The 20332-nt window shown below is 40.8% G+C and overlaps 1 protein-coding gene across 2 annotated transcripts in view; it reads left to right on the top strand.

Moving 5' to 3' along the window:
- ITGA8 (integrin subunit alpha 8) overlaps nt 1-19523 on the top strand; it is a 184875-nt gene extending 165352 nt beyond the window's left edge. The window contains exons 28-30 of one of the 2 annotated variants that reach the window (XM_043478409.1): nt 4290-4391; nt 14358-14480; nt 16713-19523. In XM_043478409.1, coding sequence (XP_043334344.1) covers nt 4290-4391; nt 14358-14480; nt 16713-16799 — 312 coding nt within the window. In that variant the 3' untranslated portion in view covers nt 16800-19523. Of the gene's footprint in view, nt 1-4289; nt 4392-10894; nt 11035-14357; nt 14481-16712 lie in introns of those variants that run through there. The other variant, XM_043478410.1, reaches the window with a different exon arrangement.
- Nucleotides 19524-20332: the final 809 nt, after the last annotated feature.

Below are 20332 nucleotides of genomic sequence, written 5' to 3'. Positions count from 1 at the left end.
AGTACATTTGTTATTCATTAAGAAATTTCCATGTTCATAAATGCAGAATCAAGTTGGAGAGAAACTTTCCATCTAGAGTTGATTCAGAGATAAGTTCTCCCATGATTTGTTTCCCAAAGATATTACTTCAAGAGCAAGGGAATTATTTTCTATCAGTGTTTTTTTTAATATTGAATGTGGAGACAAAAGAAAATTTACTCTTTGAAGATTTGGGAGCCTGGATTCACATTGGAGTATGTGATTATAACTCTTATGCACAGAATCTCATTACTAGCATTTGTCATTTCTCTTCTGTGTCTACCAGCCAGGGTAGTAACAAAAGTAGATTTAAAACATCAAGTATACACAAGATTTTATGAGCAAGAATTTTTAAATTTTAAAAAAACACTTCTCACACAAACAAAACTCCAGCTTTCAATTAAAATGGAAATGCCAGGAGACAAGAGAACATAGAAAAAAATAACAACCAAAAAAGAATTTTTCCAAATGAACAAAGTTCCTTACCCTAGAATGTCAGGATAGGAAAAGAAAACAAAAAGGCCAAAGATGTAGTGACTTTAAGTATATATAAAAGTTTTGCATACTCTAACTTGTTCTCATTACATAGAAGAAATGGGGTTTATTGAAGGGAGGAAAAATTCAACTACAGGGACAAAAATACCTTGTAAAAATATGTAAGTTATTATAATACAACCTGCCAAATTGGCCTTAAGAAACCCAACATTGGATTCTAGATGGTGAAAATGTTAGTAAGTGTCTAATAAACCACTTTCTAGGAGGAAAATAACTTTGATATGTAGCACTTGCTGATTCCTGTGATGTAGCTATCCCCATTATGGTCAACTTCAAGCTGCAACATAATGTCACAGAGTACAGAGTTGGCCAGAGATGCAGAGCAGCACACCATCCTATAGTGTTTTCCCCACAGATACAGTAGAGCTAAATAATATCAAGGGCATGTGTGTGCATGTGTGCGAAGTTGCTTCAATTAGGTTACAACTCTTGGCCGCCCCATGGACTGTAGTCCTCCAGGCTCCTCTGTCCATGGAATTCTCCAGGCAAGAATGTTGGAGTGGGTTGTCATGGCCTTTTCCAGGGGATCTTCCTGGCTCAGGGATTGAACCTGCGTCTCTTATGTCTCCTGCACTAGTGCCACCTGGGAAGACCATCAAGAGCATGAAATGCAATAAAATTATTACTCAGTACTGAGGTTTGAGTGTTTATTATCTTTTTAGAGATACAATTTATTTAAGTTTACATGTATATATAATTTGTTTTAATAATGGCTCTGTTTAACAATGGATACTCAAAGGTCTTCAAATTTTAGTGTTGTGTTCACAAGAGCCACTGTGAGCCAGCTACATCCCACCACTGGTTAGATCGCATCACTGTCTCAAGCTAAATGGAGGAAAATCACAGAAGCTTAAGTTCTCAGAGTGGTTTTCCTTGATTTACTCTTACATACTCTCCCTTGCCCTTCAGTTAAGTTCAGTCACTCAGTCATGTCTGACTCTTTGCAACCCCACTGATTCCTGTGATGTAACTATCCCCATTATGGTTAACTTCAAGCTGCAACATGATGTCACAGAGTACAGAGTTGGCCAGAGATGCAGAGCATCTCTGTAGCATGCCAAGCCTCCCTGTCCATCACCAACTCCCGAGTTTACTCAAACTCATGTCTATTGAGGCGGTGATGCCATCCAACCATCTCAACCTCTGTTGTCCCCTTCTCCTCCCATCTTCAATCTTTCCCAATGAGTCTTTTCAAATAAGTCAGTTCTTCACATCAGATGACCAAAGTACTGGAGTTTCAGCTTCAGCATCAGTCCTTCCAATGAATATTCAGGACTGATTTCCTTTAGGATCGACTGGTTTGATCTCCTTGCAGTCCAAGGGACTCTCGAGAGTCTCCTCCAACACCACAGTTCAAAAGCATCAATTCTTCAGTGCTCAGCTTTCTTTATAGTCCAACTCTCACATCCATACCTGACTAGTGGAAAAACCATAGCTTTGACTAGACAGACCTTTGTTGGGAAAGTAATGTCTCTGCTTTTTAATATGCTATCTATTTAATCATAGCTTTTTTTCCAAGGAGCAAGTGTCTTTTAATTTCATGGCTGCAGTCACCATCTGCAGTGATTTTGGAGCCCCCCAAAATAAGGTCTGTCACTGTTTTCACTGTTTCCCCATCTATTTGCCATGAAATGATGGGACCAGATGCCATGATCTTAGTTTCCTGAATGTTGAGTTTTAAGCCAACTTTTTCACACTCCTCTTTCACTTTCATCAAGAGGCTTTTTAGTTCCTCTTCACTTTCTGCCATAAGGGTGGTGTCATCTGCATATCTGAGGTTACTGATATTTCTCCCAGCATCTTGAGTCCATCTTGTGCTTCATCCAGTCCAGCATTGTCATGATGTACTCTGCATATAAGTTAAATAAGCTGGGTGACAATATACAGCCTTGACGTACTCCTTTCCTGATTTGAAACAAGTCTGCTGTTCCATGTCCAGTTCTAACTGTTGCTTCTTGACCTGCATACAGATTTCTCAGGAGGCAGGTCAGGTGGTCTGGTATTCCCATATCTTTGAGAATTTTCCACAGTTTGTTGTGATCCACACAGTGAGAGGCTTTGGCATAGTCAATAAAGCAGAAGTAGATATTTTTCTGGAACTCTCTTGTTTCTTCAGTGATCCAACGGATGTTGGCAATTTGATCTCTGGTTCCTCTGCCTTTTCTAAATCCAGCTTGAACATCTGGAAGTTCACAGTTCACATACTGTTGAAGCCTGGCTTGGAGAATTTTGAGCATTACTTTACTAGCGTGTGAGATGAGTGCAGTTGTGTGGTAGTTTGAGCATTCTTCAGCATTGACCTTAATCAACAGTTAACATGAGAACCGATTAAACAAAAGAATGTGCTGAAATGTTCTGTCAAAAACGCCGTACAGCTCTAGGTCAGTGGTGCTTAACTGGGGGAATTTTGCTCCCCAGAAGACCTTGGCAGTTACTTGGAGACATTGTTGGTTGTTACAGCTGGGTGAGGGGTGCTACTGGCATCTGTGGGTAGATGCCAGGGATGCTGCTAAACATCCTACAATGCACAGGACAGTTCTTTAACCAACCCCACATCCCAGTAGTGCCAGGAATATCTGAGCGCTCCTGCTCTGGTCTTCTGTATAAGAGGAAGTTCAGTTCAGTCGCTCAGTCATGTCTGACTCTTTGCGACCCCATGGACTGCAGCACGCCAGGCTCCCTGTCCATCACCAACTCTCGGAGCTTGCTCAAACTCATGTCCATTGAGTCGGTGGTGCCGTCCAACCATCTCATCCTCTGTTCTCCCCTTCGCCTCCTGCCTTCAATCTTTTCCAGCATCAGGGTCTTTTCCAGTGAGTCAGTTCTTCACCTCAGGTGGCCAAAGTATTGGAGTTTCAGCATCAGTCCTTCCAATGAATATTCAGGACTGATTTCCTTTAGGATCGACTGGTTGGATCTCCTTGCTGTCCAGGGTACTCTTGAGAGTCTTCTCCAACACCACAGTTCAAAAGCATCAATTCTTCAGTGTTCAGCTTTCTTTATAGTCCAACTCTCACATCCATACCTGACTACTGGAAAAACCATAGCTTGGATTAGATGGACCTTTGTTGTCTATAAGAAGAATTATGATTAATTTCTTTGTAACTTAGCAGCAGTCTCTCTCCTAAAATATTTCGTTCTATCAGACAACAATTTGTACTCACGATGTCTCCCCACTATGTTCTTCAGTAAGAGCACTTGTTCTTACTCCTTTAAGGATGTCTGATTTTCTGTTTTTATTTTAACCTTATTGTACCAAATCTTTCAGTAATAAGATAGATTATCTTTAGAAATAAGAAGATGAATGATTGGATGGATGTCTAGACAGATGATGGATGGGTGATGGATGAATGGATGATGGATGATAGATGGATGATGATGGATGACTGGATGAATGAATGATGGATAGTAGATAACTGAATGGATGGATGAATGATGAATGGATGATGGATGATAGATGGATGGATAGATAGTAGATAACTGGATGGATGGATGAATGATGAATGGATGATGAACAGATGGATGGATGGATGGATGAATAAGTCAATGGGTCATGAAAGGACAGATGGATAGCAAAAAAAGTAAAAGAGAAAAGGAAGAAAGAAGGAGGGAATTTTTCTTTGGAAATGGAAAACATTGAAAACAACTGGATAACTGCCAATATAACTTAAAAGTTTTACATGGAATACATTTTAAATAAATATTTTTAATTTCAGAGGAAAAATGATCCCTATTCTCTTGCATCCCTGGTGTCCTTTGAAGTTAAGAAGATGCCTTATAAAGATCAGCCAGCAAAACTCCCAGAAGGCCGCATAGCAGTGAGTATCTTACAATATATAGGTACAAATAATTTCACTGAAATTATTTTTTAAAACCCAGTTTTGCTTGTGTTAGGTTTATGTGCCCATTACATTGACTTGAGAAAAGTTTCCCTCTTAAGATTAATGTTTTCTTATTTCAGTCTGGAAATTCTTCAGTGTTATTTGATCAGATTTTTAAACCTTCAATGTAAATTTCTACTCCACCCCACTAAAAAAAAAAATCACAGGGCAGGACTAATACCATTTTTTTAAATTATGTCCTTCTGTTTAAAAGAAGTTCAGATGCTAATTATGATCATAATGAAATCATACTTATTGTTAATTTTAAAGACAGCCTGGTGAGTGAGGTGAGAAGGGAAGACTGTCTTCCTTAGGGACAGTTGCCACAGACCAGCTGTATGGACAGTGATTTTTCCTTTCTAAGCAAAGACCAGGCTTCCCTGGTGGCTCAGACTGTAAAGAATCTACCTACAATGCGGGAGACCTGGGTTCATTCCCTGGGTTGGGAAGATCCCCTGGAAGAGGGAATGGCTATCCATTCCAGTATTCTTGCCTGGAAAAATCCATGCGGACAGAACAGCCTGGCGGGCCACATCCATGGGGTCACAAGAGTCGGACATGACTGAACGACTAACACATGCACACACACACATACCCATACCCACACAAGTAAAGACCAGGATTACCTGGAGGAAAAGTTCACTGGGAGCATCATCTGAATTGAAGCTATTAAGCATTAAATCAATCACTAGGTCGTGTCTGACTCTTGAGACCCCATGGACTGTAGCCTGCCAGGCTCCTCTATCCATGGGATTTCCCAGGTAAGAGTACTGGAGTGGTTGCCATTTCCTTCTCCAGGAGATCTTCCAGACCCAGGGATCGAACCCGTGTCTCCTGCATTGGCAGGCAGATTCTGTACCACTGAGTCACTAAGGAACATTACTGATACCCAGGTATCTGTCACAGCACAACTGCTGGCATCCTCAGCAACCTGGCAAGGCCATGCAGAGCAGAGAGGAGGGTGAGTAACAGGGGACGAATAGGCCCCATCACCGAAACGCTGCCTTTACAGTGAATATGACCACAGCCAGAGCTCTGGGTCAGGATTCAAATACGGAGGTTTCAACCTTCATCTCTTGGTCACTTCATAGATATTTACAACCTTGACTTGGATTCTGGTCCCCAGGTCCTTGTTACTCAAAATATGTTTTTGCAGACCATCAGCATCAATAACACCTAAGAAATTATTCAAAATTCAGAAACAGACTTCACCCCAGACCTGCTGAGTCAGAATCATCAGGGCAGCAGGTATACTGTCATCTTTGAGGAGGGTTGTTTTGGATGGTGTAGAGGTCACCACTCTCATAATTTCTCATCAGCCTAGGACTTAAAATGGAGCTATTACTCTTTCCAGCTTAATCTACTTTTAGTAATTGAATTTCATCCATTAGTGATTTCCAACCCTGAGCATGCAAAGAATCACCATTCGTATGACTTTAAAGGTTTATACATACTGGGTGCTCAGTTGCTAAATTGTGTCCAACTCTTTGCAACCCCATGGACACTAGCCCACCAGGCTCCTCTGTTCATGGGATTTCCCAGGCAAGAATATGGAGGTGGATTTCCATTTCCTCCTCCAGAGGATCTTCCCATCCCAGGGATCGCACCCGAGTCTCCTGCATCTCCTGCACTGACAAGTGTATTCTTTACAACTGAGCCACCTACAAAGCCCCATACATGTTAAGACCCTATCCAAAATATCAGGATTGAGTCTGGCATGGGCCCCTGGCACTGTGCTTTTGAGGCTCTACAAGTGATGCTTCTGCAGTGAAATTGGCATTGGGCACCTCTGACACAGGCAGCAGTGTAAAAGAAAATCTGCAGATTCCAGAACATGTTCATTGCGGGCTTCACCCTGGCTCCACTCAGCTCTAAGTGGAAACCTTCAGGAGATCACTCTGTGTACCTTGTTGATGCTCTTAACCATATTTACCTGAAAGCATTGTTAAGAAGAGTAGTTACGTTATATACAAAAAGCTTCACCATTTTACCTAAAACGAGATAAGTCTCAGGTGTCGATAACAGTAACCTTCCCAAAATGTCCTATCTTCTCCAGCAAAGTTCAATAAGCCCAATTAGAAGCATCCATAGATTCAAAATATTTCAGTAGACTTTGGTGGTGTTTAAAGCAAGCACGGCACATGTTTCTCCACTTAGCACGCCTCTCTTTCTCTCACAAGATATCTGCCAGGGTTTGAATTTATGTTCAACCTAGAAGACAGAGGCTTTGGGTTTTTAATACAGAATATTCATCCAAGGAGGTTCAAAGGCTTGTAACTCCAAGGGAGATAAATTTGGGTCCTTTGTTTTCTCTGAGCACATGCTCCATAACAGAAACATATGTGACAGTTGGTTGCATCCACAGGATCGTGTCTTTCTGTCCTGGCCACAGGTGCCAGCCTGCTGTTCTCAACTCATCTCAAAAGATTCACAGGATGATGAGATACAGGCTTCCCTCCTCCCCACCACCCTTGTTCCTGCATCTTTGAAAAAGTCTTGTTATCTGATGTAGATGATTCACTGCATCATTTATGGAGAGGTTATGGGAAAACCTTTTATGTCTCCCAGCCTCTGACTGCCTGAAGGAGATGTGGCCAGTAGGAAGTCAGCTGTGCCCTACAGGGTTGGTTTGAGAGGACTGTGCTTGGAACTGGCAGATGTGTTTTAGAGTGAGTTCTCATCCTTATCTTGAAAAGGACCCAGCAGGAGAGAAGTACTTTCAGATAGCAGAATCAGCTGGACTAGGTGGTTAGAGGATCTTCAGAGCTCCAGTCCACAGTCTGCCATTGGGGAAAGGGTCTTGGTTCCTTCCTTGGTAATAAGACAAGAATATTCGCTTGTTTTCCTAGTTCCTTGTAGGTGATGAGGAGTCTGCTTGTGCTTCCTTTTCAGCATGGTCATAACGCAGCCATTTTTTGAGCCCTAGATAAGTTTTCCATATTGAAAAAAATAGTAATCCCCAGCTGCTACTTGAATAGGGTCTGGGTTTGTAACAAATGAACTCTCCGCGCCACGTGGCACTTACCATGTTCAGAAGCAAGGGAAAGGTTGCATGATGAGAGGGGCTATGACTAAATGCTCTATCATTACAGCAGAAAAAATTATTCAGTTATTGGAACACATTTTTTTGCCTATTCATAAACTTTGTTGTTTGTATTGTGTGACTAAAGCCAAATTCCATAATTTACATCTAGAAGAGCTTATTATTGTCTTGTGTAACTCAAAGTTCAGTTCAGTTCAGTCGCTCAATCGTGGCTGACTCTTTGAGACCCAATGGACTGCAGCACGCCAAGCTTCCCTGTCCATCACCAACTCCTGGAGCTTGCTCAAACTCATGTCCATCGAGTTTAGTGATGCCATTCAACCATCTCATCCTCTGTCGTCCCCTTCTCCTCCTGCCTTCAATCTTCCCCAGCATCAGGGTCTTTTCCAATGAGTCAGTTCTTCTCATCAGGTGGCCCAAGTACTGGAGTTTCAGCATCAGTCCTTCCAATGAAAATTCAGGACTGATTTCCTTCAGGATTGACCGGTTTGATCTCTTTCCAGTTCAAGGTACTCTCAAGAGTCTTCTCCAACACCACAGTTCAACAAAGACAGTTATTAGAAAGTATTTCAGTGAAATCCTTAATTAAGAACTCACATGCGAATTGGGAGTCTGTTTGACTTTTTTGAATTGTTAGCAAAACTTCAGGATCTTAAAATGGAACTGTGATATTAAACAATTATCTGGAGTTCAAACCTATCCCAGGAACTTCTTATCTCATAAGGGCTGTTTGAATTTTGTTAAAATGTGTTCAGCTGGTCCACTTCATGTTATTATTTTGTCCTAAATGGCACTGTCGGTAGAGTGTCTTGGTACATTTATATAAAACGTTCTCGTGACCCCACTGAAGTATGTTTACACAAGATTTTGAGATGCATAAATACAGATGTCAACATTAATTACTGTTGCAAATCCGAGGGAGTTTTATCTTCTACCTTGGTATTTTGTCAAAATATACAAAAACATATCATAAATGTCAGTGATAAAATGTAGGCATATTAAAGATTTATTTATGGTCTTTCCACCATAATAAAGAACAACAAGATTTACGACATGATGAAGGTAAGATTAAATGTTCCCTACTTAGCATCACTTTAAGAACATTTGAACTGCTTACAATTCATGGACCCTACTTCCTAAAATTACATAGTTATATAAGCGGAATGTTAAAATTTTATACTATTTTATAAAATAGCTACAGGTTCTTGGTACATTAAAAAATGAAAAACAGTTTGTTGATTAGTTTGCATGTAATTGAGTTTCTCTCCCTATGTTTTAAGTACTTAAGTTGCTCAATATGAATCTTTCTTAAAGCAGTTGAAATATGTAGTCAAAACCCAAGTTCTTAAAGTAAAGCTTTAATCCTAAATACACCCCATCATTGGCCTTGGGACCACCTTCTTGATGAACGAATTTAATAAAGACGGTCTTGGGTAATTTGGCTTATCACACTATTGTGTGAAATTATACAAAAGTTGTCAGGCTGTGCAGTTCAATATGGTACCCACTCGCCACATTACCATGGATGGTGAGGACCTGAGACGTGGGTGGAGTGACTGAAGAACTGAAGTCATTTTACTTCATTTTAACTTACCTAAATGTAAACTTAAAACTATAACAGTAAAAGTTTTTTTTTTTCTTTAATGCAGCTTTATTTTTTGGGTAAGACAACATTTCACTTTAATCAATGAAAATCTTGTGGTTGTCACTTGCTGCAAGTATAAAATAAACACTGGATTTTGGAGACAGTAAAAAAAGAGAGGAATAATATTTTTATATCAGTTATACTTTGAATAATAATTTTGATGTTTAGTGTTAAATAAAATACATTGTTAAAATGTATGCCCCGTGTTTCTTTTTACTCTTTTTAACTTGACTACAATAAAACTGTAAATGACATGCATCACTCACCTTATATTTCTGTTGGACAACATTGATCTACAGCAGAGTCATAGAAGGTTCCATTTTGGAGCTGTTGGTAATACCTATAGAACTTCAGAGAATATTGGTGTTTAATAAATCTTATTTGAAATGAATGAAAATTTCTTACTATAAGTCAATGTTTAGTCATTAGAAACGGTATAAATTAAGACCTGTTTTTCTCATATTTATTATTCAATAGATAAGCTTCTTGTGGGTTTCTCAAAATGAGCTGCCAGACAAATATAAACATTAGAAATAACAAAGTTTGGATATTTTTCAACACGTTATCTCTTGGCCAAGCTTCCCCTAAACCATCCTAGGGTTTCTACAGGGCTAAAACAAATTTAAATAAACATTGGTCCTATAAAAGTGATCAATTAAGTCTCTTCTCTTAAGCTTGCCTGTAGGGTTCAAGTTTCTTGTCTATACAGAGTACTGCGTTTCAAAAAAAGCTTGGCTTTATCTGTTTCCACTCACAGAGGAAACGCTCCGTTTCCATTTACAGACCTGAACATGTCTCCTGACTCCCTAACCAATGCATTCTCAGAAAGACCTTTCTTTTCAAGACCCGGATGACTCTTCCAATGATGTGATACATCCACCCTTTTCTAGCAACAGTCATCTAGCTCCTCAGGCCTGGAAATCTGAAGAAATGCTTCAGGGCACCACTGTTGTTCGTATTTTTACTGTCCCTAGTCTAGCGGCTTCCCAACTATGCAGTGAAAAGCCTGAAAACCACGAGGGGCAACGGAAGTTCTCTGTAGCCACCCTGGTTTAGGGGCTTCCTTGGTGGTCCACATGGTAAGGAATCTGCCTGCAAAGCAGGAGACCGGGGTTCTGTCCCTTGGTGGGGAAGATCCCCCGGAGAAGGGAATGGCAACCCACTGCAGTATTCTTGCCTGGAGAACTCCATGGACAGAGGAGCCCCAGTTGAGATCAAGAAGATCGGGCAGCCTCCATGCCATGTAGACACCTTAAAGGCAGCAGGTTAGGAGAGCAGAATGCAGGTGTGGGAGCAAAGTCACTGAGCTTGTCTTCCTCTAAAACTGAAGTCCCTTGCTCTTGGTTAGTTACAGGCAGTATATGACATGCTTAATCCTTCCATGGAGAGTGTTCACAGAAAGGATGTGAAATGGTATTTTTCAAATAAAAATAATGTTGCCAGGAGCAAACTGACAACAGTTTTGGTGATGAGAATTTCAGATTTTGGAATGGATAAGGATAGCAGTGATCATCTATCTGCTCTGAGACTGTTTAAAGACTTTTGTCAAAATCTTTGGAAGTGAATGCAGACAAAAAGCCAGTAGGTTTTGTAATTATACCTGATAAAGCTGCTTTCTGCTTCTAGAGACCCTAATAAGCATATCCTGTCCAGTTTCATGTTTTATTGGTACTTTTCCATCCCTGCTGTGAAAAATCCTTCAGATATCATTATTAGATCTTTCTGAGTGATTTCCACTGCTTGTTTCTACAGATGGACTGGTTTCATAGATGATACATCAAAACCTGCAGTACCGCTCTCCACCCACTTCCTATATGCAAAAATCAGTTGTCCCCTACAATCCACTTATTAAGAAGCGGGCATTTTTTAAAAAAGATTTAAAAGGCACACACATTGGAAATGAAGATATAAAACTGTCCCTGTTTAAAAAAAAAAAAACAAAAACCTGTAATATCTAAGTGGCAAAGAAACCCAGGAAAAACTCAGTAACTGCTCTTCCATTTCTTTTTATTAAACCAACAATTTGAACAGTCTATGGTCTGTGGCCCTTATTTCAACTTCTTTAGTTTAGCTTTTTTTTAACTTACAAAACTAGAACTGTTTCCTATGTTATAACAAAACATAGGGAGGTAGCTTCAGATATTAATTAGGTCAACTGGAAGAGGGAACATGGAAAAGTATTGTTGTCTGTCTTCCTAAATGACCTATTAGTCAGTTTTGGTGGTCTCTAACACATGCACAAAATACAGACCAAAACGACGTTGTTTCTGCGGTGAACTTAGAGCTTAAGGGGAAGAAACAGTTACAAGAAACCTCAGAATAGCCCATGACTTCAGATTTTCTCTTTTCTAGGTCACTGTATCTGGCTTGTGAGTGCACGACCACTACTACCCTTGATAGTTCCAAAATTCTGAAATTCTCATTATTAAAACTATACTGGTCTACTTCCAGTAATATTAGGGTCATTTTATTTTTATTTATTTGGCTGTGCTGAACCTTTGTTGGGGCATGAGAGCTCTTAGTTGCAGCATGTGGGAGCTAGTTCCCTGACTAGGGATCAAACCCAGGCCCCCTACATTGGGAGCACAAAGTCCTAGCCACTGGACCATGAGGGGAGTCCCTTGGGTCACTTTAAATGATCACTTCATGCTCTTTCTCTGGGCACCGTAAGATGCAGGATTGAGCACTGATTTCACACGTTATCCAATATAATTCACCAAGGGAGAGAGATGTGAAGAGAAATGATCCAGAAGTGATCTCGTCCTCCACTGACTCGTGTAGCCATATTGTGCAAAGGATCACTTCAGAGGGAATTACTTAAGCCGCAGAACTCAACTGGCATGGTGATGCTCTGAGTCTTTTCAATGCATTTCACCAGTGTATGTATCATGTGTCCTGTTTTTAAACCGTGGCACGTACAGAGAGTGTGACCCTATCGTGGTCATGGAATGTTGCACTTCTTTATGATATGTTGGATGAATAAGTGCAGTGCCAGGAAGGGAAGCAAGGAGGAAGGTAAAAGGGCAAGTAGGTTACACCAGCCTTTCTCTCACTGAAAGCATTGGTCAGGCCCCTGGCATTCCTAACCACGTGGAACCACTAACAGCTTCACTATCATCAACGTCATTGTGTAGCCTGGATATAAGTGATATTTGGGGCTGGAGGATCAAGTGAAGTAAGTTGTCAGGATGTCTGCTGCACAGGGGACGTGGACCAAAATGAAGGAGTTATAAAGACCTTGGCAGGTTAAGAACAGCACAGGCAGGATGCTCAGATCTGGTTGAGAAAGCAGAAGGAAAGATGTGAGCAGAGGCAGGACCCAGCACTAGGGCACAGGCTATGAAAACACCAGGGGTTTCCAGCCAGGGGAACACCAGAGCCACCAACCCACCCTGAGTTCACTCTCAACTCCTGGTGGGTTAGAGAAGCGTGGCCCAGAGTTTCTGTATGGGAGTCAGGATGGGCTCAGGATTCTTTCAGCCAGCACAGTTAAAACAAGGAATGTGTGGACCAGCTTAACTGGGGTGATACTTGCATATGTACATGTTCAGTCTCTTCAGTTGTGTCCAGCTCTTTGCAGCCCTATGGACTACAGCCCACCAGCCTCCTCTGTCCATGGGATTTCCCAGGCAAGAATAGTGGAGTGAGTTGCCATGCCCTCCTCCAGAGATCTTCCCAACCCAGGGATTAAACCAGCATCTCCTGCATCTAGTGCATTAAAGGCAGATTCTTTACCCACTGAGCCACTGGGAAACCCCCAGAAGTAAGGGTGATGTTTCAGTTCAGTTCAGTCGCTCAGTCATGTCCGACTCTTTGTGACCCCATGAGCCACAGCATGCCAGGCCTCCCTGTCCATCACCAACTCCCGGAGTTCACCCACATCCAAACCCACATCCATCGAGTCGGTGATGCCATCCAACCATCTCACCTTCTGTCGTCCCCTTCTCCTCCTACCCTCAATCTTTCCCAACATCAGGGTCTTTTCAAATGAGTCAGCTCTTCGCATCAGGTGGCCAAAGTATTGGAGTTTCAGCTTCAGCCTCAGTCCTTCCAATGAATATTCAGGACTGATTTCCTTTAGGATGGACTGGTTGGATCTCCTTGCAGTCCAAGGGACTCTCAAGAGTCTTCTCCAGGGTGATGCTTACTTCTCTCTAAAACCAGATAAGCCTGCTTTAGTGAATAACATTTTAGATCCAAAAATATTTCTTTCTCTTTTCTTTGACAGAGGGTGTGAGCGGCAGGGCTGGGTCTCTGCTTGTTTTTTTTTTTTTTTTTTTCGTTTGGGTCTCTCCAGAGGCTGTGCCTGCATGTGATAAGAGAGCTTCTCCTGCATACGTGGGAGGCAGGGGTGGTTCACACATAAGGAGCATGCAGTCCTGCTGGAGAGGTCTCTTTTCTCCTCCAAGTTTCCTTGCAACAGTGGGGCATTCCGTGAGGTCCAACAGCAACTGAAAATGGGATTTAAGACCGAAAGTAGCCCCAGCACATTGAGACAATTAATGCTCACGTCAGTGACTGCCATTACTTTCATAAAATGGGAGATGGTTGGTCTTACGTGACTGTAATTAGTAGAGCATAAAATGGGAGATGGTTGGTCTTACGTGACTGTAATTAGTAGAGCAGCCATGGGCTCTTTGTTAATAGAACACAGAGGCAGAGCCTAGGGCTAAAGAGGTGGTGACACTGATTGGATCTGTGGATCACTTAGCCCTCTGGGACTCAATTTTCTCATCGGTAAAATAGGGACTTAGGTGATGTCTACCCACTTGCACGTCCAGCAGGTTGTTTGCAAGTTCACTTCTCAGTGAGGTGAGCTCAGTTCTGTGGAGAAACGTGTGGGTGGGCTTGGCTTTTTGTTGGGTTTACTTTGCCAAAAAAGGTCCATCCCAATTCAACCTCATTCCTTCCCACCTTGTTGCTTTGTGCTCCACCTCAATTCTATTTTAGGCTTTCTGGGTTGGTGTAAACCAAACACCCACCAAGTGTCTGTAGTCGGACTTGCATCCAACTTGAGAAGCCTGAGAATGTGTTAATGGTTAAAATTCCAAGTTCAAGTGCTGTAAACGCTCAAATCTTCCCCCAGGGTGACTTCAGCTAATGTATGGATCCTTTCAGAAGTACCCACTGCCCCCAATATTATATTGGTAGTTACTGTTTTATTTCACTGAATAGTTTTTAAATTTGAGCTCATTTCCTTTATTTTCCATTCCAGATTAAAACATCGGTTATTTGGGCCACCCCAAATGTTTCCTTCTCAATTCCATTATGGGTAATAATACTAGCAATACTTCTTGGATTATTGGTTCTGGCCATTTTAACCTTGGCTTTATGGAAGGTAAGTGTATTTGCTTTCTTTTCCTTTTTGAGTAGAGAGGCCACTGGGAGGATTTAGAAGGATATACCTAGGATTTCAAAGAGCCAAAGCTAGAGGCATGATCTGGGAATTTCCAACACAGGGACCTGAAGGGAAAGCTGGGTCTTGTTTGCTTTGGCAAACTTAATATGCTTGTGTAACTGACATTTAAGAAGATTGAGGGTGTTTATTGCTGCTTTTATCTTGCAATTTCTTATAAATAAATATAGAGTTAGAATTTATTAACAAAGACCTATGATCTTCTTTCCAATATGCTTAGAGTGATCATGTTATGATGAAGACTTCTCTTTCTTGTTTAATTAATCAGGATCTTAAGCTTTTTGTTGACACTATCCTATCAGCAATACTTGAGAGTTTTGTAAGCACTACACAGATGCAATTAATATAATAATTAGTTGATACATGGGCTTTCAATGACACCACATATATTATGCATGTTCTAATATTCTTGGACTTTTTTTTTTTTTAATCTTGCCAACTAGTCCATCTCCATTAAGAAGCCTTAACTTCCTCTTTCATGTGTTTTGCTGAAGTTTCTGCTGAAAGTCTGCAATGGGAATTAATTTCTGGTCCCAAAACCAACAGGACTGCCAAGTTTCACAGAGCTTTCCATTCCAAAATAGAAACAATGTCACAATGACATGACCATAACAGTAATTAATCCAGTCACATCTTCAGTTCAGTTCAGTTCAGTCGCTCAGTCGTGTCTGACTCTTTGCGACCCCATGGACTGCAGCACACCAGACCTCCCTGTCCATCGCCAACTCCCGGAGTTTACACCTTAGTTTAGTACTATTGTTGTCATTCTCCAAAATCATAATGTATTTTTATTTTGAAACAACATGAGACATGCTTAACAAAATGAGAAAACCTTGCCTTTTGAGTTAAGTAATGGCTTTTCTGATCTTCATCAGCAGTTTTGTGCCATCCTGAGCCCACACAGGTCTAATGCATGGTCCATCTTTAGAAATAGACTTCTGTCTTAGTCTGTTATTCATAGTAACTTTACATCCATAAATGATGCAATGGTATGTAGCAATTGATAGAGTAATGCACTAGTCCTACGAGAGAAAGATGACTCAGTGGCTATAAGTGAAAGCGAATGAATTGGGCTTCCAGCCTAAGAAACAATAAGAATTAAGATTTTAGGTTTCTAGGGAAAGTTGTACTCTCCAAGACCAAATCCTCATTTGAAGCTCAGGAGAGTGAAGATTCAAGAATCACCTCTTCCCAAGTTGCTGATTGATCTCTGGAAAGTCACGAAGCTGTTGAGATGGAAATAAGGGACCCATCTAATTGTCCTCCGTGTACTAGATATTCTACCAAGAGCAGAGAGAGAGACAAGCATCTCTCCACCTCATCCTTTAGTCCATCTTTAGGTAGCCCATAGTACACTTCAGGAATCTGTTTCCCCTGGTCAGGAATTTACATTGCTGCCAGCTCCAGAAACATGCAGAAAAGCAGAGGAAAAAATCCTTGGGCCAGGTTGCTGTAAGCCCAGAAAAATATACAAAGTCCATAAGCGGTTTATACACAATGAACATTCTGGGGACTTCCCTGGTGGTAGTGGTTAAGACTTCCCCTTTCAATGCAGGGGGTGCAGCCTGGAACACTGATCAGGGAGCTAAGATCTCACATGCCCTGAGGCCAGAAAACCAAAATATAAGACAGAAACAATATTGTAATAAAATCAAAAAAGACTTTAAAAAATGGTCTACGTCAAAGAAACAAAATCTTTCAAAGAGAAAGAACATTCTCCCACCACCACAGGCATGGAAGGAAGGACCCGGATACTCTGTATAGGCAATGAATTCCTCTCTGCAGGTAAACAACACACTGTTCTCACCTCCTAATTTGGAGAATTGGGTGGATTATAGTCTCAGAGCACCAGATTCCTTAGACAACATATAAAGGCGGGGGTAATTATTTTTTTAAGATATTTTCTGTGGACCATTTTAAAAATTGTTATTTGTTACAATGTTGCCTCTGTTTTTTGTTTTGTTTTTCTGGCCTTGAGGCATGTGGAATCTCAGCTCCCCAACCAGGGATCAAACCCACGCCCCCTGCATTGGAAGGTGAAGCCTTACCACTGGACCACTAGGGAAGTCCTGACGAAGGGAATACTCTTAGAATGAGGGGTTCCATGAATTCTCAGGATGACCTGACTGGCTGGCCCATTTCTCTCTTTCCTAGTGCGGATTCTTTGACCGAGCAAGACCACCCCAGGATGATATGAATGACCGGGAACAGCTGACCAATGAGAAAACACCCGAGGCATGAAAAGGAAAGCCAAAGACAAAAACAACTCCAATACTAGTCCAGTTCAAAGCAAAGAAGGGTCATGAGGGTTTAACCCAGATTGTCCTGCACCTGCCAGTGTCCTCAGACATGGGAGGTCCACGTCATCACCTCATCTACACTGTACTCTGGAGAAGCTGCCATGGATCCTGGTGATCCTGTAGGGAAAGGAAGCCTTCTCACACTGCAGAAATGCTGGGCAGCTGTGGAAGATGTCTTTGGCTTGAGTCCTTCTGTATTTGGCAGACACTTTGAAATGGGTATGGGAACGTGAGGTTACTTTCCAGGTAAATCCATCTGAAGTCTCGAAAATGCAGTGTCTGAGTTAGGATGGACTTTAGAAGGTGAACTCGGACCAAACCTTCCAACACTACTGTATACAATGGAATATTTGAAACCTCCCTCTGGAAAAGAAATATTTCTAGTGACGTTACAGCTCAGGGAGACCAGCCTATGCTGTTGGGACTGTGAAAGGACCTTGGAAATGGCAGAGATCATCTTTGTGAGCGAGGATAACGATTTATTTATTTATTTTCCATGACTCTAGGCTGACACTCTAGAGGATCTGGAAATTAAAGATTTGGTTCGCTGGTTTTTTAAATCACTCACCAAATTTCCCTCCAAGATGTCCATTTTGTGCAGAATACATAGCTTAACAGGACTTAGGATTTAGATAGGGTTAAGGAAAAATGAACTGGTATTAGAAGACTGTTTCACTTTCATGACTTCTACATGAAATTACTTTTACTCACACTTTCAGGGACTCACATCTGCTTAATTTAGCCTTGCAAAAAGTTGCGTTGGTATCTACTTTTACCAAAAAAAAAATCATCTTTCCATTAACTTAATTAGCATTTCAAGGGACTCTCAACCTTGAGTGGTACTTAAAAATAATGGTAAAACTTCTAGAGTCCATTCACAAAATAGCAATTGGGCAGGCATATTATTTTTAATATCTATAAGAGGCAATAGCAATATTTTAATTTGGGATTAAATACCTATTTTTTTTTACTCTACGTCAAACTTACATTCACAGAAAAGACATGTTAAACATAAATAGGAAGAGTAAAGTTAGGCATATGGTTGATGAACCTAGAAAACAGATTCCTATGGATTTTATTTAGAACTGCCTGTTTCAACTTTACTTTTCATTTTTCCTGCTAATCATTATAGTACGTGCCTTTGGAAAATAATTTTTACTTAAGCTATTTTCCCATCATCTTGAATTTAATCATCACAGAAAACTTGATGTTTAAAACTCTTGTAAATAATCCATAATCATATGTAACAGTATCATTTTTAGTAAAGTTGACCAGCCAAATTTATATAGTCTGCACAACTTTGTATCCTTTTTATGATAATGAAAAATTATTATGAAGACGTGCTGAACAAATTTTATATTTATGTGCAATATTTTATAGACCTATGTATCAAAAAGCATGTTTACACTGGCATTAGTTATTTTTTAAATTAATATCCTGAATATTAAGTATGATAAAACCAGCAGACCCCAATCCTTCAGTTTACAAAGCAGTTGGAAAATTTATGTCCCAATTTCAACAATCACACTTGATTCGAAAGATGAGCCAAACTCACAGACACTAAATTTTTGGTCATGCCTTAACCTGGAGACGAGCCATCTGGCTCCAGCTGCAGAGTTTCTTTGGAAACCAAATCAAAGGCACATGGGTGAATACACTGAACAGTTCATACTCTGCCTGCTCGTGAATTAAATCCTGTCATGGTAGCAGTTTCAAGGCTGTCAGGAACTGAAATCTGGCTCCCAGCGTGTGTGGCTGACTTGGGGGTGAGAACTGCACATGTTTCAAAGAGTTTGAGGGTCTCATGTCAGCCTCGGGGGGTCTTAGGTGGTCACTGTCTGGGTGGAAGTGGTTCTACAGGCAGTGGCTATCTCTGAGATGAGCGGAAGGAGGGCTCTCTGCCTCCAAAGTGACACCCCAACTCTTGTCATCATGCCTGACTTTTGGCCAAGAGAGAATAGCTCCTCAAGATTTGGGGTCACAAAAGAGCCCTGAGAAAACACACCTGTTGTCTTTTAGGCTAACCTTCATAAAGGAACCCGGAACTCTTAGGGCTGGGACCATGAAAGCCAGGTCATACAGACACCTGGAGGAAGCTTGAGATTCCAGGAATAAGGCTGGGATCCAGAACAGAGCAAGGTGTGAGGACTTCAAAGGCAGACTACAGCATCCTCACAGTCTCAGCCCAAAGTGATCCCCATCCAGAAGGACAGGCACTGCCATCTATAGGCAGTTTGCAGAGGGCCATCAATGCACACTGAGGTCAGGTGAACCCTCCACGCCTCAGTTCTTGAGTGTCCCTCCACGTGGAAAATATTCTAAAAATGCACTGAGCAAATCTGCTTCTCATCATATAAAGCCAATCACTTTCATCATTTATAATATGCTGTTGCTTCTCTTAGAATCTATCTATATATTTCATATGTATCTTTTGAAATACTTGCAGCTTATTTTCAAGACATGGGAAAAAATGGACAAATCAAGTTTTATAAACTTGGAGATTTTTATACACTAAATAAACAACATGGACCAGTTGCCCACTGAAACCCCACTTCTTTGAACTCAACCCTTTTCTTGTTTTATTTAAATATATGTGTAGAATCTGTGAAGATTTTCATGTACCTATTTACCTTGTCACTAATAAAATTAAAAACTAAAGACCTGATGACATATTTGTGGGTTTTTTTGCAAGCAATGTAAAACTTTCCCATGATGGCAGACATCAAAGGTCTGTGTCTTCACACTTTGATTCTTTACTATAAAAACATTTAACATTGAAAGAAATTTGAAAGAGCAAGGACATGACACTTCTTTGGAATAATGAACATGTTCTAGATTTAGATTGTGGTGATATGTGCATGAAAACACTAAGAAGGACTGGACTGTATGCATTAAATGGATGAGTTTTATGGGAATTAAATCTCAATATATGTGTTTAAAAATGTGAGTCATTTCTGATAGCTACACTTTCATATAATTGGTATCTTTTTCTTTACATTTCCTTTACTTTTTAAGATATTTATTTACTTGTTTGGCTATATTGAGTCTTAGTTGCAGCATGCAGGATCTTTGTCACATTATTCAGGACTCTCTAGGTGTGGCATGTAATCTAGAACATGTAGTTTCAATAGTTGCAACACATGGACTTAGTTGTTCTGTGGCATGTGGGATCTTAGTTCCCCAACCAGGGATCAAACCGAAGTCCCCTGCATTGCAAGGCAAATTCTTAACCACTGGATCACCAGGGAAGTCCCTGCATTGTCTTCCAAATTGTGTCCATATGAAAACTTCACATTTTAATGAAGCCTTCCTTCGGGTCTTTGACCAATTCAAAAGCTGCTCCTAGTCTCCAGTGGCCTTTAGTGAATTACTACACTTTTCCAATTGTTCTCATGACTATTTTCCAGCTGGGCCAATCCTCTCTGCAAGCAGGAATATCTTTTCACCTTTGTGTTCCCTACATTAAGCACCACC

This window comes from Cervus canadensis, chromosome 10, assembly GCF_019320065.1.
Source record: "Cervus canadensis isolate Bull #8, Minnesota chromosome 10, ASM1932006v1, whole genome shotgun sequence".
In the NCBI taxonomy this organism is placed as follows: domain Eukaryota; kingdom Metazoa; phylum Chordata; class Mammalia; order Artiodactyla; family Cervidae; genus Cervus; species Cervus canadensis.
This window is presented reverse-complemented; position numbering and strand designations above follow the sequence as displayed.